This window comes from Lampetra planeri, chromosome 54 (genome assembly GCF_965212315.1).
Source record: "Lampetra planeri chromosome 54, kcLamPlan1.2.h2, whole genome shotgun sequence".
In the NCBI taxonomy this organism is placed as follows: Eukaryota; Metazoa; Chordata; class Hyperoartia; order Petromyzontiformes; family Petromyzontidae; genus Lampetra; species Lampetra planeri.
The window spans coordinates 197127-214514 of NC_136160.1; the positions used below are offsets into that span (position 1 = coordinate 197127).

General features: G+C 45.8%; 1 protein-coding gene across 1 annotated transcript in view; it reads left to right on the forward strand.

Moving 5' to 3' along the window:
- BOP1 (BOP1 ribosomal biogenesis factor) overlaps positions 1–17388 on the forward strand; it is a 56837-nt gene that overhangs the window by 4597 nt on the left and 34852 nt on the right. The window contains exon 4 of the mRNA XM_078617583.1: positions 7678–7791. Within this exon, the coding sequence (XP_078473709.1) occupies positions 7678–7791 (114 nt within the window). The remainder of the gene's footprint in view (positions 1–7677; positions 7792–17388) is intronic.

Below are 17388 nucleotides of genomic sequence, written 5' to 3' on the forward strand. Positions count from 1 at the left end.
CAACTTGACCGACACGGCGTAGGGAGGCCGTCATCCAACAGTGTGTTGATAAAAGGCTGTAAGTCATTATTAATATAGGTAAGCCTTTCCGTTGAAAACTTGAGCCGGTTTCGGAGTTTTATTTTAGTTTTGTTCAGGTTGGCAGGGAAAATGGGATTTTTGTGCATGGGGCGGAAAGGAATTTGGGCTCCTTGGCAAGTGCTCTGGTAATGAGCTTAGCAGAGGTTCAGGAACGAGAAATGAACAGCATGCTCTCAAGTTCCCTACTCCTTTCTCACTGTTGCTCTTGGATCAGATGGGTTTTTATCTTGCGCAGGATGGTTATCGCCATATAATATGTATACGGTGGTGCGCCTCGCAGCACCATTGCCTTTCTACTGCTGCTGCGTAAACGATGACCCCCTCTCCCGTATCATTTTCTGCAAGTGCTGATGGTAAACCCAGATCGTGGTCCCATAAAATTGCTTTTTCAATCCACGCAACTGTGACGCATGTTATAATTGATTTATAAGAAACCACTTCTGCCCAAAGCTGTAATTTATAGAACCTCATAAAAGCAGTTCAAATTTTCCACGCTCCAGAAGTCTATAAACAACGTGTAGTTCAGCATGTAGGTGGTTCTTTAGTGACACTAATTCTAACCATATTCTTAATGGACTGGAACTACAAACTGTTTCACCCAGGGCCTTCGAGTCACGAGAAGTCAAGAAATGTCACTTTTGACATTTGATTTCACACCAGAGCTAAAATAGTGGCTGACCCAAGAGGTCAAATCCTAACATCCAGCACATGAGCTTGAAACTTTGTTCTTCCCTTCCTTGGTTGCTGTCCCAAAAGAAACTTGACTTGGCAAGTCCGGCATGTCAGCAATTTAACTAAATTCTTGCATGCGGTTGTTGATTGTGTCCAGCAGAGGTCACTTGAGAGCTCAGATCAGTATTTTTTCCATTATTTTTTTCGTATTTTGACTTAACTTTCGTGACTGCAGGAATTAATATTCTTGGTTCTTTCGGTAAAGTCACGTAGATAGAAAATTAAAACAAATAAAACATTTACATTGAAAATAAAGCTTTTATTTTAAATACAAATTTTTATTTCATTGTTTTTTTATTTTCTATCTACGTGACTTTACCGAAATAAACAAATATATATTTTTATATATATTATCTGCTTAGAGGCGCACCCATTGAAAAACTATTATATTTAAAGAGAGCCTTGGGATATTTTCATTGCATAAAAATCCAGATTTTTGACGTGTGGTTTTTATGATTATTTCTGTTTAATTAAATCGTGGATCATTGTCACATCTCTAACCATGGCTAGCCTATGGATAGACTTCACCCTTGCTGTGTAGTAAATAGGAATTTCCACCACTGACACCAAAAACCAAGCGAGAAGTCAGTTTGAGCTTTCACATTTTGTGCAGTGGTAACGCTCATGCCTCACAGCAACAAGCTCCTGAGTTCTACTCCTGACATGGCCGCTTTCCTGCATAGATTTTTTCTTCTAGGTTTTCCAGTTTCCTCCCATAGCTAAAACACCATGCAATGTAACTGGAGTTGTCCAAACTTCCCAATGCTAAAAAATGTACTACAAATTACTCAATTTGGATTTTACACACACAGCGATATTGCCTCCTTACTGCTTAAACCTGGCAGGACTCTCCTACTAAAGAGTCTTAAGGCTCAGCAAGGCTCTCCTGGGTAAATAAGCGCAGTTGTCGTAATAATAATGAGATCCATGAAGCAAGCTTCGTGCGATTGCGTGCATCTCATGCCATCGTCCTCCCTCGTTGGCTCAAGCATGAAATGAGAGCCAGGTGATGCTGCGTGTGCAGGGCCCCCCAGGCCTCCTCCCACGCTCGCTCCCCAAGTGCTCTGTGGAACAAGTGCTGTCTAGACACTCTCGTCCCCACGGGTCGGAGAGTGACCCTTTGAAGCAGGTGGGGGGTTTTTTGTTAACGTTTTATTCCGGTGTAAAGTTCCGGCCGAGGTTGTAGCGCTCCTGGCTCGAGTGTGACCCACAAGACCTGTGTGCAGCTGTCTGTACATTATTGTCGTCTCTCTCTCTCTCTCTGTGTACTGCACAGTCACAAATAAAACTAGAATGGGGGGGGGGGGGGGTTAGTGGGAGTGAAGCGTTACAGATGGCTGGCGCTACGCCTCCGGTTTCTGCGATGGGCACAAATACAGCCGTAAATATTCTTAGGTTTTTTCGGTAAAGTCACGTAGGTAAAAACATCAAAATTAATGAAAATAAAATAAAACAAAAATCACGACGTTTCGGAGGCAACACAAGTCTCCGTCATCAGGTGGGACCGTCACAGCCGAATTAGCTGCATCAAGTGAGGCAATGATTCAAGATGTAATCCCTTATAAGCAAGTTGAAGGGGGGAGGAGAGGGGGGGGGGCTCATCAGAATGTGGTAGCCAATGAATGGAACGTATCGGGAGGGAGGGAGGCGGGGCTCAAAGACAGCACGGAGTGTTAATACAACGCATCGGGAGGGGGAGGGGGCGGGGCCAAAACACTCCGTGCTGTCTTTGAGCCCCGCCCCCCTCCCTCCCGATACGTTCCACTCATTGGCTACCACATTCTGATGAGCTCCCCCCCCTCTCCTCCCCCCTTCAATTTGCTTATAAGGGATTACATCTTGAATCATTGCCTCACTTGATGCAGCTAATTGGGCTGTGACGGTCCCACCTGATGACGGAGACTTGTGTTGCCTCCGAAACGTCGTGATTTTTGTTTTATTTTATTTTATTTTCATTAATTTTGATGTTTTTACCTACGTGACTTTACCGAAAAAACCTAAGAATATGATTCCTTGCAGTCACGAAAGCTTCAAATCTAGACTTTACAGCCGTAAATATCTGACGAGTTCAAGTGCTGTGTTGCACCTGATGATGACGACGATGCGCCTTGGCATAACACTCCTGAATCGTCATTGGCCGACGGGGGGTGGCAGCGCAGCGGTAACACCCGTGCCTCGCAGCAAGAGGGTCCTTGGTTCGATTCCCCACTCGGGCGCCTTTCTGAGTTTGTAAATTCTCATCCTGTTCTGCATGAGTTTCCTCCTGGTTCTCTGGTTTCCTTCCATCGCTAAAAAAACAAGAAATGTAACTGATATTGGCCAAACATCCAAATGGCAAAATGACCTGCAAATAACTCAATTGGTATTGCGCTCACAGCAGCAACATCGCCCTCTACTGGCAGACTATCCATTTGTAAATCAGAGCATCGCCTTCATTTGTGATGAATATCAAATGTAAATTATTCCTTACAGAGCAGACTATATTTTAAACTTAATTCCCCATAGCCCGACTCCTCCCGGACCGCGTGAGCCGGGAGGGAGCACTCCGCTGAACGCAGGAAGGAGTTCGCCGAGGATTCTTTCTGGGCTCTCGCAGCGAAGGTCTCTTTTGGGTCGCCGTGGGTTGGTGTGGACGGGGAAGCTCCGGTCGGCTCTGCGCACGCTCTTTAAGCCGTGCCCGGCGTCGGCTCGCCGACCGCTCGTGCTCCCAGGCATTGCGCACGGCTGTGCATCGGCACGAAAATAAAAAAAATATATAATGATGGCGTACGCTTCATCGAGGTAGTTATAATAATAAAATGCAGATGGTGTCATGGATTTCAGAAGCGTTGCATCACAAGCTACTGCTTAGAGGGCATGATGTGCAGCCTGGTCTCGAAGGAGTTTTTTTTTTAATAGCCGTGTTGTTTTAAAGCATTATAACGAAAATACCATGAAACCCAAATCACAAATTCCTGGAGCGGCTCCATAACTGGTTATGGCTGAGCGTCAGTGGTATTTTTTTTGTCCCTCATTGCCAGAGCAAACTCTTGCTGTCATTGAGTTGAGGTTTTTTCTTCCTGTAATCACTCTGAATTTCTTTTGTTTATATGTCGGAGCTATATACCTTGAAAATGTGTGTGCTTCAGACTTATTTAACCATAGAGGTTTCTCAGTGTCTCTGGACTAAGACGATAGCGCTGGGTATTGAGCCAGCTCTGCCATGGCCCCAATTAATTCACCGTAACTGATGCATCACTTTCATTTGCTCTTTATTCAGTCAATTCTGGCTGACATGGCAGAGGAAGCCTAAATCCGTTCATCAGCTGGGTGGCAGGGTAACAGTGGTAACGCTCGCACCTCACAGCTAGAAGGGCCTCGTTCTATTCCCAATTCCGGTGCCGTTCTGTGCCGAGTTGGTATGTTCTACGCCTGTTCTGCGTGTTTTTTTCCAGATTTTCCACTTTCCATAGCTAAAAAAATCATACAATGTGACCGGTATTAGCCAAACATCTCAATGCTGAAAAATTACATGTAAGACTTGGTTTCAGGAGGGTTCTATCACGTTTTCCTTGTAGTAGGCAATGTTGCTATGTGATGCCCATTTTCATGATTTGCAGGTAATTTTTTTTATGTTTTGGCCAATAGAATTTAAATTGTCTATACTGAAACCAGAAAACCCAGAGGAAACCCATGCAGCACAGGGGGAGAACATACAAACTCTGCACAGCAAGTTGGGAACCCAGGCGCTTCTTGCTGTGAGGCACGAGCATTGTTGCCACTGTGCCACCACCACCGCCCTGCGCTCGCCTTTGTGTTGTTGTTGCCACTTTGCCACCACCACCGCCCTGCGATCGCGTCTGCTGTGTTCTTGTCGTGAGGGGTGTTGGGGAGGAGGAGGCTGTTCCCAAGGGATTGGCGGCTTCGGCAATTCTTTCCTGTTTTTCGCCTGAAGCACAGATTTTATTTCATGACGACATCAGTTCACTCACTGCCAACTAAACGTTCCTCAGTTTGTCTGTGACAAGTCGAAGCCTGGGGTGCCGCTCGAACTGTTTGGTTCAACAACTGCGTGCTACTTTTGCAGGCATTTAATACATCTTTCTCTCCCGTTCGTTGTTGTTTTCTTTTGAAACCGTTATATTGTTCTTAATTTTACCTCGCGTCTTTCTTTTCAAAGAGAGGTGTTAGGTATCTACGTGACTTTACCGAAAGACGCAAAGAATATGAATTCCTGCAGTCACGAAAGCTTTAAGTCAAGATTTAGGTGTGAGGTCGTGGTGTGCCCTTGCCGTCATTGACAAACCAGACCATAACGATCTGTGAGCACCATGACAGCCGAGAGGACGTTGATTTTACATTACAGAGAGTTGTCCTTGAGGACTGTGGTGCATGATAATAGATGGAATGATAAAACAGGAGAGAAATTATAATTAAATCTCTACAGAAATAATCTATTTATGTAAAAGGGAAATTTGTGAATGTGTGTCTGTTCAAAATGTTTAGCATACTTCCTGACATGCAACAAACTTGAAATTTGCCATGTGAGTACTTTCCAGACTGTACACCATGCAAAAATTATAAAAATAGACTTTTGTATTTTTTTTGGGGGGGGGGGGCGCAATAATGCATATATTTTGCACGGCAAGTGAGCTGTGACGTCACATCTGTCATATGACCCGTATGCGGAAGCGTAACGCAGTGTGCCTGCTGACATCACACATCCCCCCCCCCCAACCTTCCACGAGTAAAGTGCCATACAAATGTGTTGCAGGTCTAAGGCGTTCTTCGTGCAGCATTGCTGCTTTAGTATTTCAGTCCTTTACTGCCGTACGCACCCTGAAAGTTGTGTGTGTGCTGCAAGCACGTGTATGTGTACCTATGGACCCGCGCGCAAGTGTGTGTGTGTGGGGGGAGCGGTAGTGTAGTGGTTAGCGCGCTGTCTGTGTGTCTGTGTGTGTGGGGGGAGCGGTAGTGTTGTGGTTAGCGCACTGCGATACGAACCCGGCGACCCAAGTTCGATTCCCGCTCACGGTCACCACTGGTGACGATTATTTCAACCGGTCCTGGGCCTCCCCGAGGTCGACTCGGCCTCAAACGAGTAACTGGTGTGGTGTGTGAACATCGCCACCGAGGAGACAAAGGCGGCCGGGCGTGGTGCTGGCCACCCACCCCCTCGTGTGCTGTGCCGGCCTTCATAGGTGCTCGCTAACAGCACTTGCCCCCTACAGTCTCACAGGCTACACGGGGGATCTTTGTCTTTATCCTGTGTGTGTGGGGGTGGCAGCGACTGCGTAGCGATTCGCGCGCTGCGTTTCGAACCCAGCGACCCGAGTTCGATTCCCGCTCACAGCCACCACCGGTGACGATTATTTGAACTGGTCCTGGGCCTCCCCTAGGTCGACTGAGCCCCAAACGAGTAACTGGTGTGGTGTGTGAACATCGCCACTGGGGAGACAAAGGCGGCCGGGCGTGGTGAATCCAAGTCCTGGGCGAAGCCGGGTAGTAAAGCTAGTAATAGTAATATACCATAGGAAAGAAATCTAAACGAAACTAAAAAAAACTTTTTTACCCGGTAAGGCCCACTGAGCTTTATAGCTTTTTGTTTTTTAAAGCGACCTGGCCACAAATTATAGCCCAACGAAGTAGCTTATGTGGATCATTACGAGGTTGGGAGGAGGAGGGTGTTACAGATGTTGCACTTGAAGAAGTAACCACGACCCTTTGAACCTGACATGCAGGTTGTCGCTGGCACGATCATGATTCATAGTTGGTTCTCGGGTTGGGCCACAAAATGATCTGATAAAATTTGTGTCGTTAAGACTCCTCTACCACCCAACACAAAATCTATTGAAGACGCAGGGTCAGGTGACTCCGTGATTCTGGCTTCCTGGTTCTTATCCTGATGATGTTTCACAACAATTTAAAATGAAACATCGTGTATCTCTTCATTGACGACTTTGGTTGTCAAGATTGGTGTTCAAGTCACCGTTGAGATGAACCAACGCCAATTTCTGCGATAAACACTTGTACACGAGACAGTTTGTTTGTGTTGGGTGGTGGAGGGTTTTTCACGACACAGATTTTGACATCATTACGTGGGCGATCCCAAAAATCTCTTTGTGGAATAAAAACAAGGAGTTCCAGGACAAGATACAATCGTGGGCATCATCAAGGAATTGGGACCAGGTGCTGGCACAGAGTGAGATGAACTATTCACTAAATGTCTACATAACTGAATGCCTCTATCACGGAATGGTGTATCAGGTTTTCTTCTATTTAAAGAGAGCGAGACCTTATTTGAAGAATCACAGACCCTTTAGCTTGCTGTCAATTCCTGTAACGTATCCCTGAAAATCAGAGTGGCGAATCATGGACGGTTTAGAAGCCAATCAAGCACATGAGCAAGATGGATTTAGAGATGGGTTCATATTCTTTGTTGTAATGCGTGTTGACTCCCAAGACTGTTTCAGCACTCCTGCTAAGTGTTCGCTGAAGGGGGCGATGTTGCTATTCGTAATTCCCATTGATTAATTTGTGGGTAAATTTTCAGCATTGGGATATTGGCCAATATTGGTTTCATTTCATGTTTGTTTAGCTCTGGGAGGAAACCAGAGGACCCCAAGTTGTTAACCCATGCAGAACAGTGGGAGAACAAACTCCACACATCAAAGTTGCCTGAGTTGGAAATCGAACCCAGGTCCTTCTGGCTGTGAGGCACAAGTGTTACCATTGCGCTGCCATCCTGCCTCGTGGGTGATGATGACGATTGGTATCTGGTTTGGTTTCACTCCGATCATCCAAGCCCAGTATGGGAAACTTACTCTTGCTGTTGTCGTGTAAATGAGATGACGTTCATCCCCTGTCCTCCTTCCCTGTGTTCAGGAGCAGCAAGGAGATGGTTCGAGTAGTGCAACATTGCCTTCTGCGACTCCGGTCGAAGCAGCCAATCAGAAGCTGGCGGTGGATGAATATGAACACGACACATCTGATGAGGAGGTGAGGTCCCCCCACTATCACTCCGCTCGTTTTTGTTTGTAAAATGTATCCTGCTTTGCAAGTTTAGCCTTCAATACCAACTCTGTGCTGCTTACCAAAAATGGCCACAAATATTCTGTTCTGTTAAGATGGTGGTCTGGACAAGGCTGACAGCTGATGTCCATGCAATGCCCTACTTTGTTAACTCAAGCCACTCATCTGTAGCTAAATCGAGATTATTCCTCGTCTTGCGCTGTTATATTCATTTGCATCTTTCTCCACACACCACAAATGTCACAACTTGGTGAAATGTCCTTTTTGGGCCAAATTGTCCTGGGAAGTGGCTTTGTGGGCCGAGGGGGCTTTGTGGGCTCCCCCACTGCGTCCGTAGTGCAGGGGAGAGCAACCAACGGCGAGCCGAGCCATCGCCTGACCAGGTAGGACCTGATCATCAGGTGAGCGTGGTACAAGCGTGTGTCAATATTTCTGTGCTTTAGAAACCATCCACTGTCGTTGTGCCCAGTTTTTGCGGGTGGTGATGCGGCCCAGCGACGGCACGTTCACTGCTTGTTGCAGAAGTTCGAGGTTCGAATCGGGAAGACTGCCCTGGTCATTACTGCGGGTGCATTAACAGTACTTAACATGCTGTCTAATGCGTAACGGACGCTAAAGATCTCCCTGACGGCATTCGCAAGAGTGGGCCACTGTGCCAGCGTCACCATACAAATGTTGCCAAATTCCAAAATGACACCGCAAATTACTCAATTGGGACTTTACACTCCGCAGCAATCATCTCCCCCTACTGCGAAAACACGGCTGGACCCTCCTGAAGATGAACCTTGAGCACAATAATGATGGTCATCATAAGACACAAATTTCATGCACGGCACTGTACGGCACTGTACGCTGTTGGTGCGGACAGTGACGTTTGGCGATTTGTGTCTGCTTGAGCACTCATCACAGGTACATTTTTTTGGACTGTGGCTAATATCGAAACATCACAGGTTCGTTTAGTTCCAGTTGTAGAAGTCTACAATGAACAAAAAAGAACAAGCATTGGTAATAATTTTATAGGGCTTGGATTGAGCCCCGGAAAGAGCAAAATATGTACCTCCGAGCCGGATATTAACGGGGCGAATGGAGCGAGAGGGATGGAGGAGGGGGGTGCAGCAGCGAGGGAGTTGGAGCTTGGCTCTCGGTCCTGCTACTGGAAATACAAAGCCTCGTAATGCAGGCCAGATGCGTCGACAAGGAAATCCTCTCCCCCCCCCCCTGCCGTCGGATGTCTCTGCGGCGCGTCTATCTCAGGCCACTTAATTTACTTTTGATGCTGCAGCTGTGCACACGAGCGATGACGACGCACTGAGCACAGCGGCACGTGCTGAACGAACACCTCGCGCACACTGCGGAACTCGGGATCGGAGAGCGATGGCATTTCCTATAACCGCACCTCCGTCGGCTCTCACGGCCGATGTTTTGGTTGGTAATTGATTGTTGGGTCAGGCCACAGCACGGTCGTGACACCCGTTGAAGAAGCCGTGTCAGGTGATGCAGTGATTCTGACCAGATTGTTCCTGTGGCTTCCTGGATCTCGCCCTATTTGACTCGGTCAGCAGCTAACTGCCGAGTAATATCACCCACATTACCTTATCACAAACGTGTTTGCATTTTTCTCAGTTGCAACCCTCACCCACTCCAGGCTTATCTTTTATAATACACAGTGAATTTGCTATTTATTACTGAATTTTGTTTAAAAAGATACTGGGAAAAATTGTGAAAATAAAAATGACAAAAAAATCAAGGGGCTGCAGTGCAACGGTAACTCTCACGCACCTCACAGCAAGAAGCCACGCACAGGAGCCACGTTGGGTTGGTGGAACTTGCAGGGATGCAAGACGGCGTCAGTTTGAAGCCCACTTGCTTTTGCCTGAACACCCAGGCCTCCACTTTATTGATTCCATTGATGTCCTGATACGGTCGTGCGATATCAGCACTTGAGGAGAGACGGTTGGTTATGCTGCTCACGCTCGTACCCCCCCCCCACCCCACCCCCTTCGCCCTATCGTCTGATTTGCCCTTCGTCCTTGCTCATTGCTAATGTCAGCCGGCTTCAAGTCTACGCATTCGTACAACTCGTGGCTTCCCGTCGTAGCCTTGTCGATCGGTCACGTTGTGAAGAGCAGGTGTGTGTGACCAGAGACTTTGAAGCACCGAGTCCATCAAAGGCGGTGTCACTCAAGTAGTAACACGACAGGGTCCGTGGCAAGGCAGGATGATGGATGGGAGTGCGCGTCTGCACCACCCCACCTACCCTCTGCCCCCTTATGGGCATGAATCACGTCTGTTGCTTGGGTTCAATGCGTTGAAATTCCACAGCGCTGCACAGCGTTTCCACTGCCGCCACGTGGTAATGCGCTTAGTCCGCTCCGCGCCCGGGATGGGGCCGCCCGCGCGCGCCCGAGCAGAGGAAAGGAGGCTGCGAGTGACGCTTTTGAAAACGTCTCTGGTGGCTCGTGGGAGCGGCGCCGGTGCCCAGCTCGATGGTGAAACTGATTTAATTCCACGGAGATCTTGCGAGGAATCCTGTGTCACAGGGTGGCAGCTCAGTGCTAGCACCTGTGCCTCGCAGCAACGGGGACCTGGGTTCCAATCTCGTCTTGGGTGTCTTTCTGTGTGAAGTTTGTATGTTCTCCCCGTGTTCTGCATGGCTATCCTCTGAGTTCCCCGGCTTCCTCCCATAGGTAGTATTACGCTTGTTTACCCAGGAAAGCCTCACTGAGATGCACGACTCGGTGAGGCTTGCCAAGTTGTTGTAGATGGGCAATGTTGCTGCTATGTGTGTAATCCCAATTGAGTAATTTGCACGTGATCTCTCAGCATTGGGATGTCTTGGCCACTACCGGTTACATTGTATAGTGCTTTTTTTGCTGTTTTTAGCCATGATATGATTCAAGAATCAATTCTTTGTCCCATTTTTACCATCTATTTTGTATCCATTTTAATCTGTCTTGTGCATAGTTTTACTTAATTTGATTGTTAAACAATCAAATTAATACTCTTTGGTTCTTTCGGTAAAGTCACGTAGGTATAAAATAAAATAAATCACGCCGTTTCGGGCGCAACACAAGAGTCCGTCATCAGGTGGGAAAACATTAACATGACATCATGCTAATCCCTCACTTTAACATATCATCATGCTAATCCTCACATTAACATATCATCATGCTAATCCCTCACATTAACATATCATCATGCTAATCCCTCACATTAACATATCATCATGCTAATCCCTCACATTAACATAGCATCATCATGCTAATCCTCACATTAACATATCATCATATTAATCCCTCATATTAACATAGCATCATCATGCTAATCCCTCACATTAACATAGCATCATCATGCTAATCCCTCACATTAACATAGCATCATCATGCTAATCCCTCACATTAACATAGCATCATCATGCTAATCCCTCACATTAACATAGCATCATCATGCTAATCCCTCACATTAACATAGCATCATCATGCTAATCCCTCACATTAACATAGCATCATCATGCTAATCCCTCACATTAACATAACATCATGCTAATCCATTACATTAACATATCATCATGCTAATCCTTCACATTAACATAACATCATGCTAATCCCTCACATTAACATAGCATCATCATGCTAATCCCTCACATTAACATAACATCATGCTAATCCATCACATTAACATATCATCATGCTAATCCCTCACATTAACATAGCATCATCATGCTAATCCCTCACATTAACATAACATCATGCTAATCCATCACATTAACATAACATCATGCTAATCCATCACATTAACATATCATCATGCTAATCCCTCACACTAACATAACATCATGCTAATCCCTCACATTAACATAGCATCATCATGCTAATCCCTCACATTAACATAGCATCATCATACTAATCCCTCACATTAACATAGCATCATCATGCTAATCCCTCACATTAACATAGCATCATCATGCTAATCCCTCACATTAACATAGCATCATCATGCTAATCCCTCACATTAACATATCATCATGCTAATCCTTCACATTAACATAACATCATCATGCTAATCCCTCACATTAACATATCATCATGCTAATCCCTCACATTAACATAGCATCATCATGCTAATCCCTCACATTAACATAGCATCATCATGCTAATCCCTCACATTAACATAGCATCATCATGCTAATCCCTCACATTAACATAGCATTATCATGCTAATCCCTCACATTAACATAGCATCATCATGCTAATCCCTCACATTAACATATCATCATGCTAATCCCTCACATTAACATAACATCATGCTAATCCATCACATTAACATATCATCATGCTAATCCCTCACATTAACATATCATCATGCTAATCCCTCACATTAACATAGCATCATCATGCTAATCCCTCACATTAACATAACATCATGCTAATCCATCACATTAACATATCATCATGCTAATCCTTCACATTAACATAACATCATGCTAATCCATCACATTAACATATCATCATGCTAATCCCTCACACTAACATAACATCATGCTAATCCCTCACATTAACATAGCATCATCATGCTAATCCCTCACATTAACATAGCATCATCATACTAATCCCTCACATTAACATAGCATCATCATGCTAATCCCTCACATTAACATAGCATCATCATGCTAATCCCTCACATTAACATAGCATCATCATGCTAATCCCTCACATTAACATATCATCATGCTAATCCTTCACATTAACATAACATCATCATGCTAATCCCTCACATTAACATATCATCATGCTAATCCCTCACATTAACATAGCATCATCATGCTAATCCCTCACATTAACATAGCATCATCATGCTAATCCCTCACATTAACATAGCATCATCATGCTAATCCCTCACATTAACATAGCATCATCATGCTAATCCCTCACATTAACATAGCATCATCATGCTAATCCCTCACATTAACATATCATCATGCTAATCCTTCACATTAACATAACATCATGCTAATCCCTCACATTAACATAGCATCATCATGCTAATCCCTCACATTAACATAACATCATGCTAATCCCTCACATTAACATAGCATCATCATGCTAATCCCTCACATTAACATATCATCATGCTAATCCTTCACATTAACATAACATCATGCTAATCCCTCACATTAACATAGCATCATCATGCTAATCCCTCACATTAACATAACATCATGCTAATCCCTCACATTAACATAGCATCATCATGCTAATCCCTCACATTAACATATCATCATGCTAATCCTTCACATTAACATAACATCATGCTAATCCCTCACATTAACATAGCATCGTCATGCTAATCCCTCACATTAACATAACATCATGCTAATCCCTCACATTAACATAGCATCATCATGCTAATCCCTCACATTAACATATCATCATGCTAATCCCTCACATGAACATATCATCATGCTAATCCCTCACATTAACATATCATCATGCTAATCCCTCACACTAACATAGCATCATGCTAATCCCTCACATTAACATATCATCATGCTAATCCCTCACACTAACATATCATCATGCTAATCCCTCACATTAATGTAGCCACTTCCGTGCACTCGTTTAGGAAGTCGCTCTTCTATCTTACAGCTACATGCTAAGTTCTCACATTAACATCACCAGCCCCGGCCACTTCTTTATAACCCTTGAGCTACTCCCATTTCAAACCTTTTTTAAACAGTCTGCCTCAGTAGCAGGCCGTGCTTTCCCACCTGATGACGGACGCTTGTGTTGCGCCAGAAACGTCGTGATCTATTTAATTTTCTACCTTCGTGACTTTACCGAAAGAACCAAAGAGTATGGATTCCTGCAGTCACGAAATCAAATTAATGAGTGGCTCATGAGCATTAAGGCTCCCATATTCTTCGTCATGGTGCAGGGCAGGCTTGGCTCTGACCCAAGTGAGCTGGCTCAAAGCCGTGCTCAACTTGAGCCAGCTCTAAGCATGGTCCCAACCACACTCAGAACTTCCATGGAGCTGAGCCGAGCCACGGCTAAGCCCCTCGTGCTTCTTTAGAAGCAACCCAGCGGCTCCAGCCTGAGCTGAACTGCGACTGAGAATCCGGCGCTCGGCATGATGGGGAGTGGCGAATCAGTCCCCGCTAGAGACGCCGGGCCGCGTGTATCGGTCTCCAGTGGTTTAGGAGTTGCGCTGTCCCCGTCGCGCCTCAACATGCAATTCGATCCGTGTATTGTGGCTGGGACAGCCACGGTTTTGCAGCTCTGTGAGGTCTAAACGACAAAATGGCCACCCATTCGGTTGTCTTGAGCTGGTGTTCTGGATGATGCCGTGAGGTTTTGCACGTGCAGTGCTGCACACCTGTGTGTGCTTTGTTAAATCTGTTCAGGAGGATTTCTCCACAAATCTGACTGTCGGCTGATGATGCTAGTTGTAATTACTGGTGAAACGTCGTACTCAAATTGTAAATGTTTTGGATTTACTCTCCAACACATTGGTGTGCTGTACTCGTAACGAATCGGTATGTTCTGTTTACTTGACAAATCGAACTGATTGGCGGGTGGTTTAACGACACATTGATATTTACACGATCTAACCCAAAAAATCCTCTGTTATGGATAAGTCTAATCTTGATTTGAAGCTTTCGTGACTGCAGGAATCCATACTCTTTGGTTCTTTCTGTAAAGTCACGTGGGTAGAAAAATAAAATAAATCATGATGTTTTGGGCGCAACACATGCATTTGTTAAATCTTGTGTTGCGCCCGAAACGTCGTGATTTATTTAATTTAATTTGTATACCTATGTGACTTTACCGAAAGAACCAAAGAGTATGGATAAGTCTGTTCATTTCTAGGCTGCCTTAATGTTTCTGTTATGGGGTTTCTCGTCATTACAGATTTTATTTATAGCTGCTTAAGGATCGATATTAAGAAATGGATGTGTCCCTAACGTTGAATCGTCTGCACCCTCGGCGTAAATGCTTTCGCGAGCACCTTGAGGTCACCCGAGGACACAATGGATCAGCTTTAACCCAGGGCCAAAGAGCTTCACCAAGTGCTAATTTTCGTCCCAGTTGACTTAGGGGTGGCCCGTATCAGCTCTAAATACCGAATGCCACTGGATTGAGCGTCGGGGCGGGAGCTGAATACAGCCGCTCGCCGCTCATTGCGCCGGTGCCAAGTCCTGGCTGCGGCACTGGCGCTACGCCCCCCCCCACCACGCAGAGCGTGCTGAGTCTGTGTAAGAATGTGCGGTAAATGCGTTCCACATGCACAAGCGGGGGGGGGGGGGGGGGCGGCGCGTCCTGGCCCGCGCGCGGCGCTGGCTCTACTAACATTATGATTTGCCACTGTGCTGCTCGCCACGGCTTGGAAAATCTTCTGCTTTAGCTTGGGGGCAGCAGCTGGCACGGCCAAGAGCAGCACACGTGATTCCACGAGTTTGTGCACGTAATTTAGGGGGCGGTTCGGGGAAAAATACCGTGGGTTGAAGGATTTGCTCATTGAACTCTGTAAAATATTGCCATGCCAGTTATTTAGTAAGGAAATCCTCACCAAGTCTCAAGACTTTTTCAGGGCGGTCCTGCATTGGGTTGTTTGGCCAATTCCATCAACGGGTGTTTCAACAGGTCCCACCTCATTGCCTCCCGCACCTTCAATTCCTGGCTAGCCCTTGTTATCACCCATCAAGTACCAACCAGGCTCATGCCTGCTTGGCTTCCGAGATGTGACGAGATCGAGCACATTTATGGCGATTTGATCGCGTGTAGGTGTCTGCACGTCAATATCTGTTTTGTTGAATTAATCTCGGCTCCAGCTAGGACGAGGGTGATATCATTATGGTTACACTTTTTCACCCAGGAAAGTGTCGCTCGGGCTCAAGACTCGGGGAGAGTCCTGCCAAGTTTTTGCAGTAGGGGGCGTTGTTGCTCATCTTTCGCAGGACCCTCCTGAAAGAGTCTTGAGGCTCTGCTCACTTGGCTCCATTGGGTGAACAAGCACGTGTGGAGGCAGCGGCGAGGGTTGGCGGTTCACGCGCGTGCTCTGGAAGCTCCCGCTGGGCTGCGAGGTCGCCACCTGGCTTGCCAGGGTGTGATGGCAGTGCAGCAAGTTGGTTAATGTTCATCCGTATTTTTATGCATAAGGGAAGTGAATCTTGTCCCCTTGCACGTGTGGGGGTTCTCCGCATTCTGCGGTTTCCTGTCACTCATTAATGGAGTTGGCCAAACATTCCTATATGGGTGCCACGGTGAGGAGATCTCAACTCCCTCCCGACCCTGACACCTGTATATTTGGAGTTGGCATGTTTTCACCATGGTCGCCTGGATTATTGTCCGGATTTTCAGGTTTTTCCCTCCACATTTAGAATCAACGTGCGTTTAGAGTATTTGGCTGCTATACATTTCCACACGATAAGCCACTTCGTTGAACTATCATTTGTGGCCAGGTTGCTTCTGAAAAGATCTTTCTAGCTCAGTGGGCCTTACCTGGTAAAATACAAATAGTTAATATATATACTGGACCACAGAGCTTGGGGAATTGTTGGCGCCGGTTCTGGCCTCCTTTGCGCTTGTCTGCGCCTTCCTGTACCTCTGATTCGCAAAGAATTGCTGTGCTGTGTTTCAAATTTGTGTCTTTTTTACTTAACAATCAAGGCCAGAATAATGGAAACAACTTTTGCTAGTTGCTGGGAGTGACCAAATCGCTCGAGCCTGTCCTGCTAATTTTACTTGTGTGATGCAATCACAGACTCTGATTAATAGCGAAAAAGTGGCATCAGAAAACCTGCTGTGTAGCAATTAAGACGGATGATATATCAGCTGTGACATGCCAGACGCAATGGAACATTATCCGCTAAACCATTCACACCACCTCCCACTATCGGAGGGAAGAGAAGCTTTATTAGATTTACATTTTGCAAGAACCGTGGGCTGTATTTTGAATGCCTTTGTGGGTTTTGAGAGGGCGGAGAAATGTATCCGTTGAGATGTCGGGTTTCGTTTCCATGACTTAGGCTCACGTGGAAGGGGCTGTATTGGGGTGGGGAGCTGGGAGGGGACGGGTTCAGGGTTTGTGGTCGCAGCGACGCGTCTCAATCGTGCCGGGTTGATGATGTTAACTTTGGGTGTTTGTCATTTGTTCACGTGACCCTGCGGCCACTGCAGGTGCTACATCAACTACGATGTTATAACAATAAATGTATTCTTTACGAGAATCACAAAGCATACATCGTAAGAGTTTGACCACTCCTGAGTAGAATGAATCGTTGCAGGAACACGCAGTGGAAGCGCTCGTGCCTTGCAGCAAGAAGTGCTCGGGTTCCATCTCCGACTTGGATGCCTTGCTAGATGATGGAGTTGTATGTTCTCCCCCTGTTCTGCACAGCTTCTTCAGTTTCCTATTACAGACTGTGTAACTGGTATTGGTCAAACATCCCAATGTTGGTAGAATTACCTGTGAATTGCTCAATAGGGATTAGACAGCAACAACATTGCCCTCATGTAAAAATCTGGTAGTACCTCCTAAATAATAATACAGAAATATAATGAT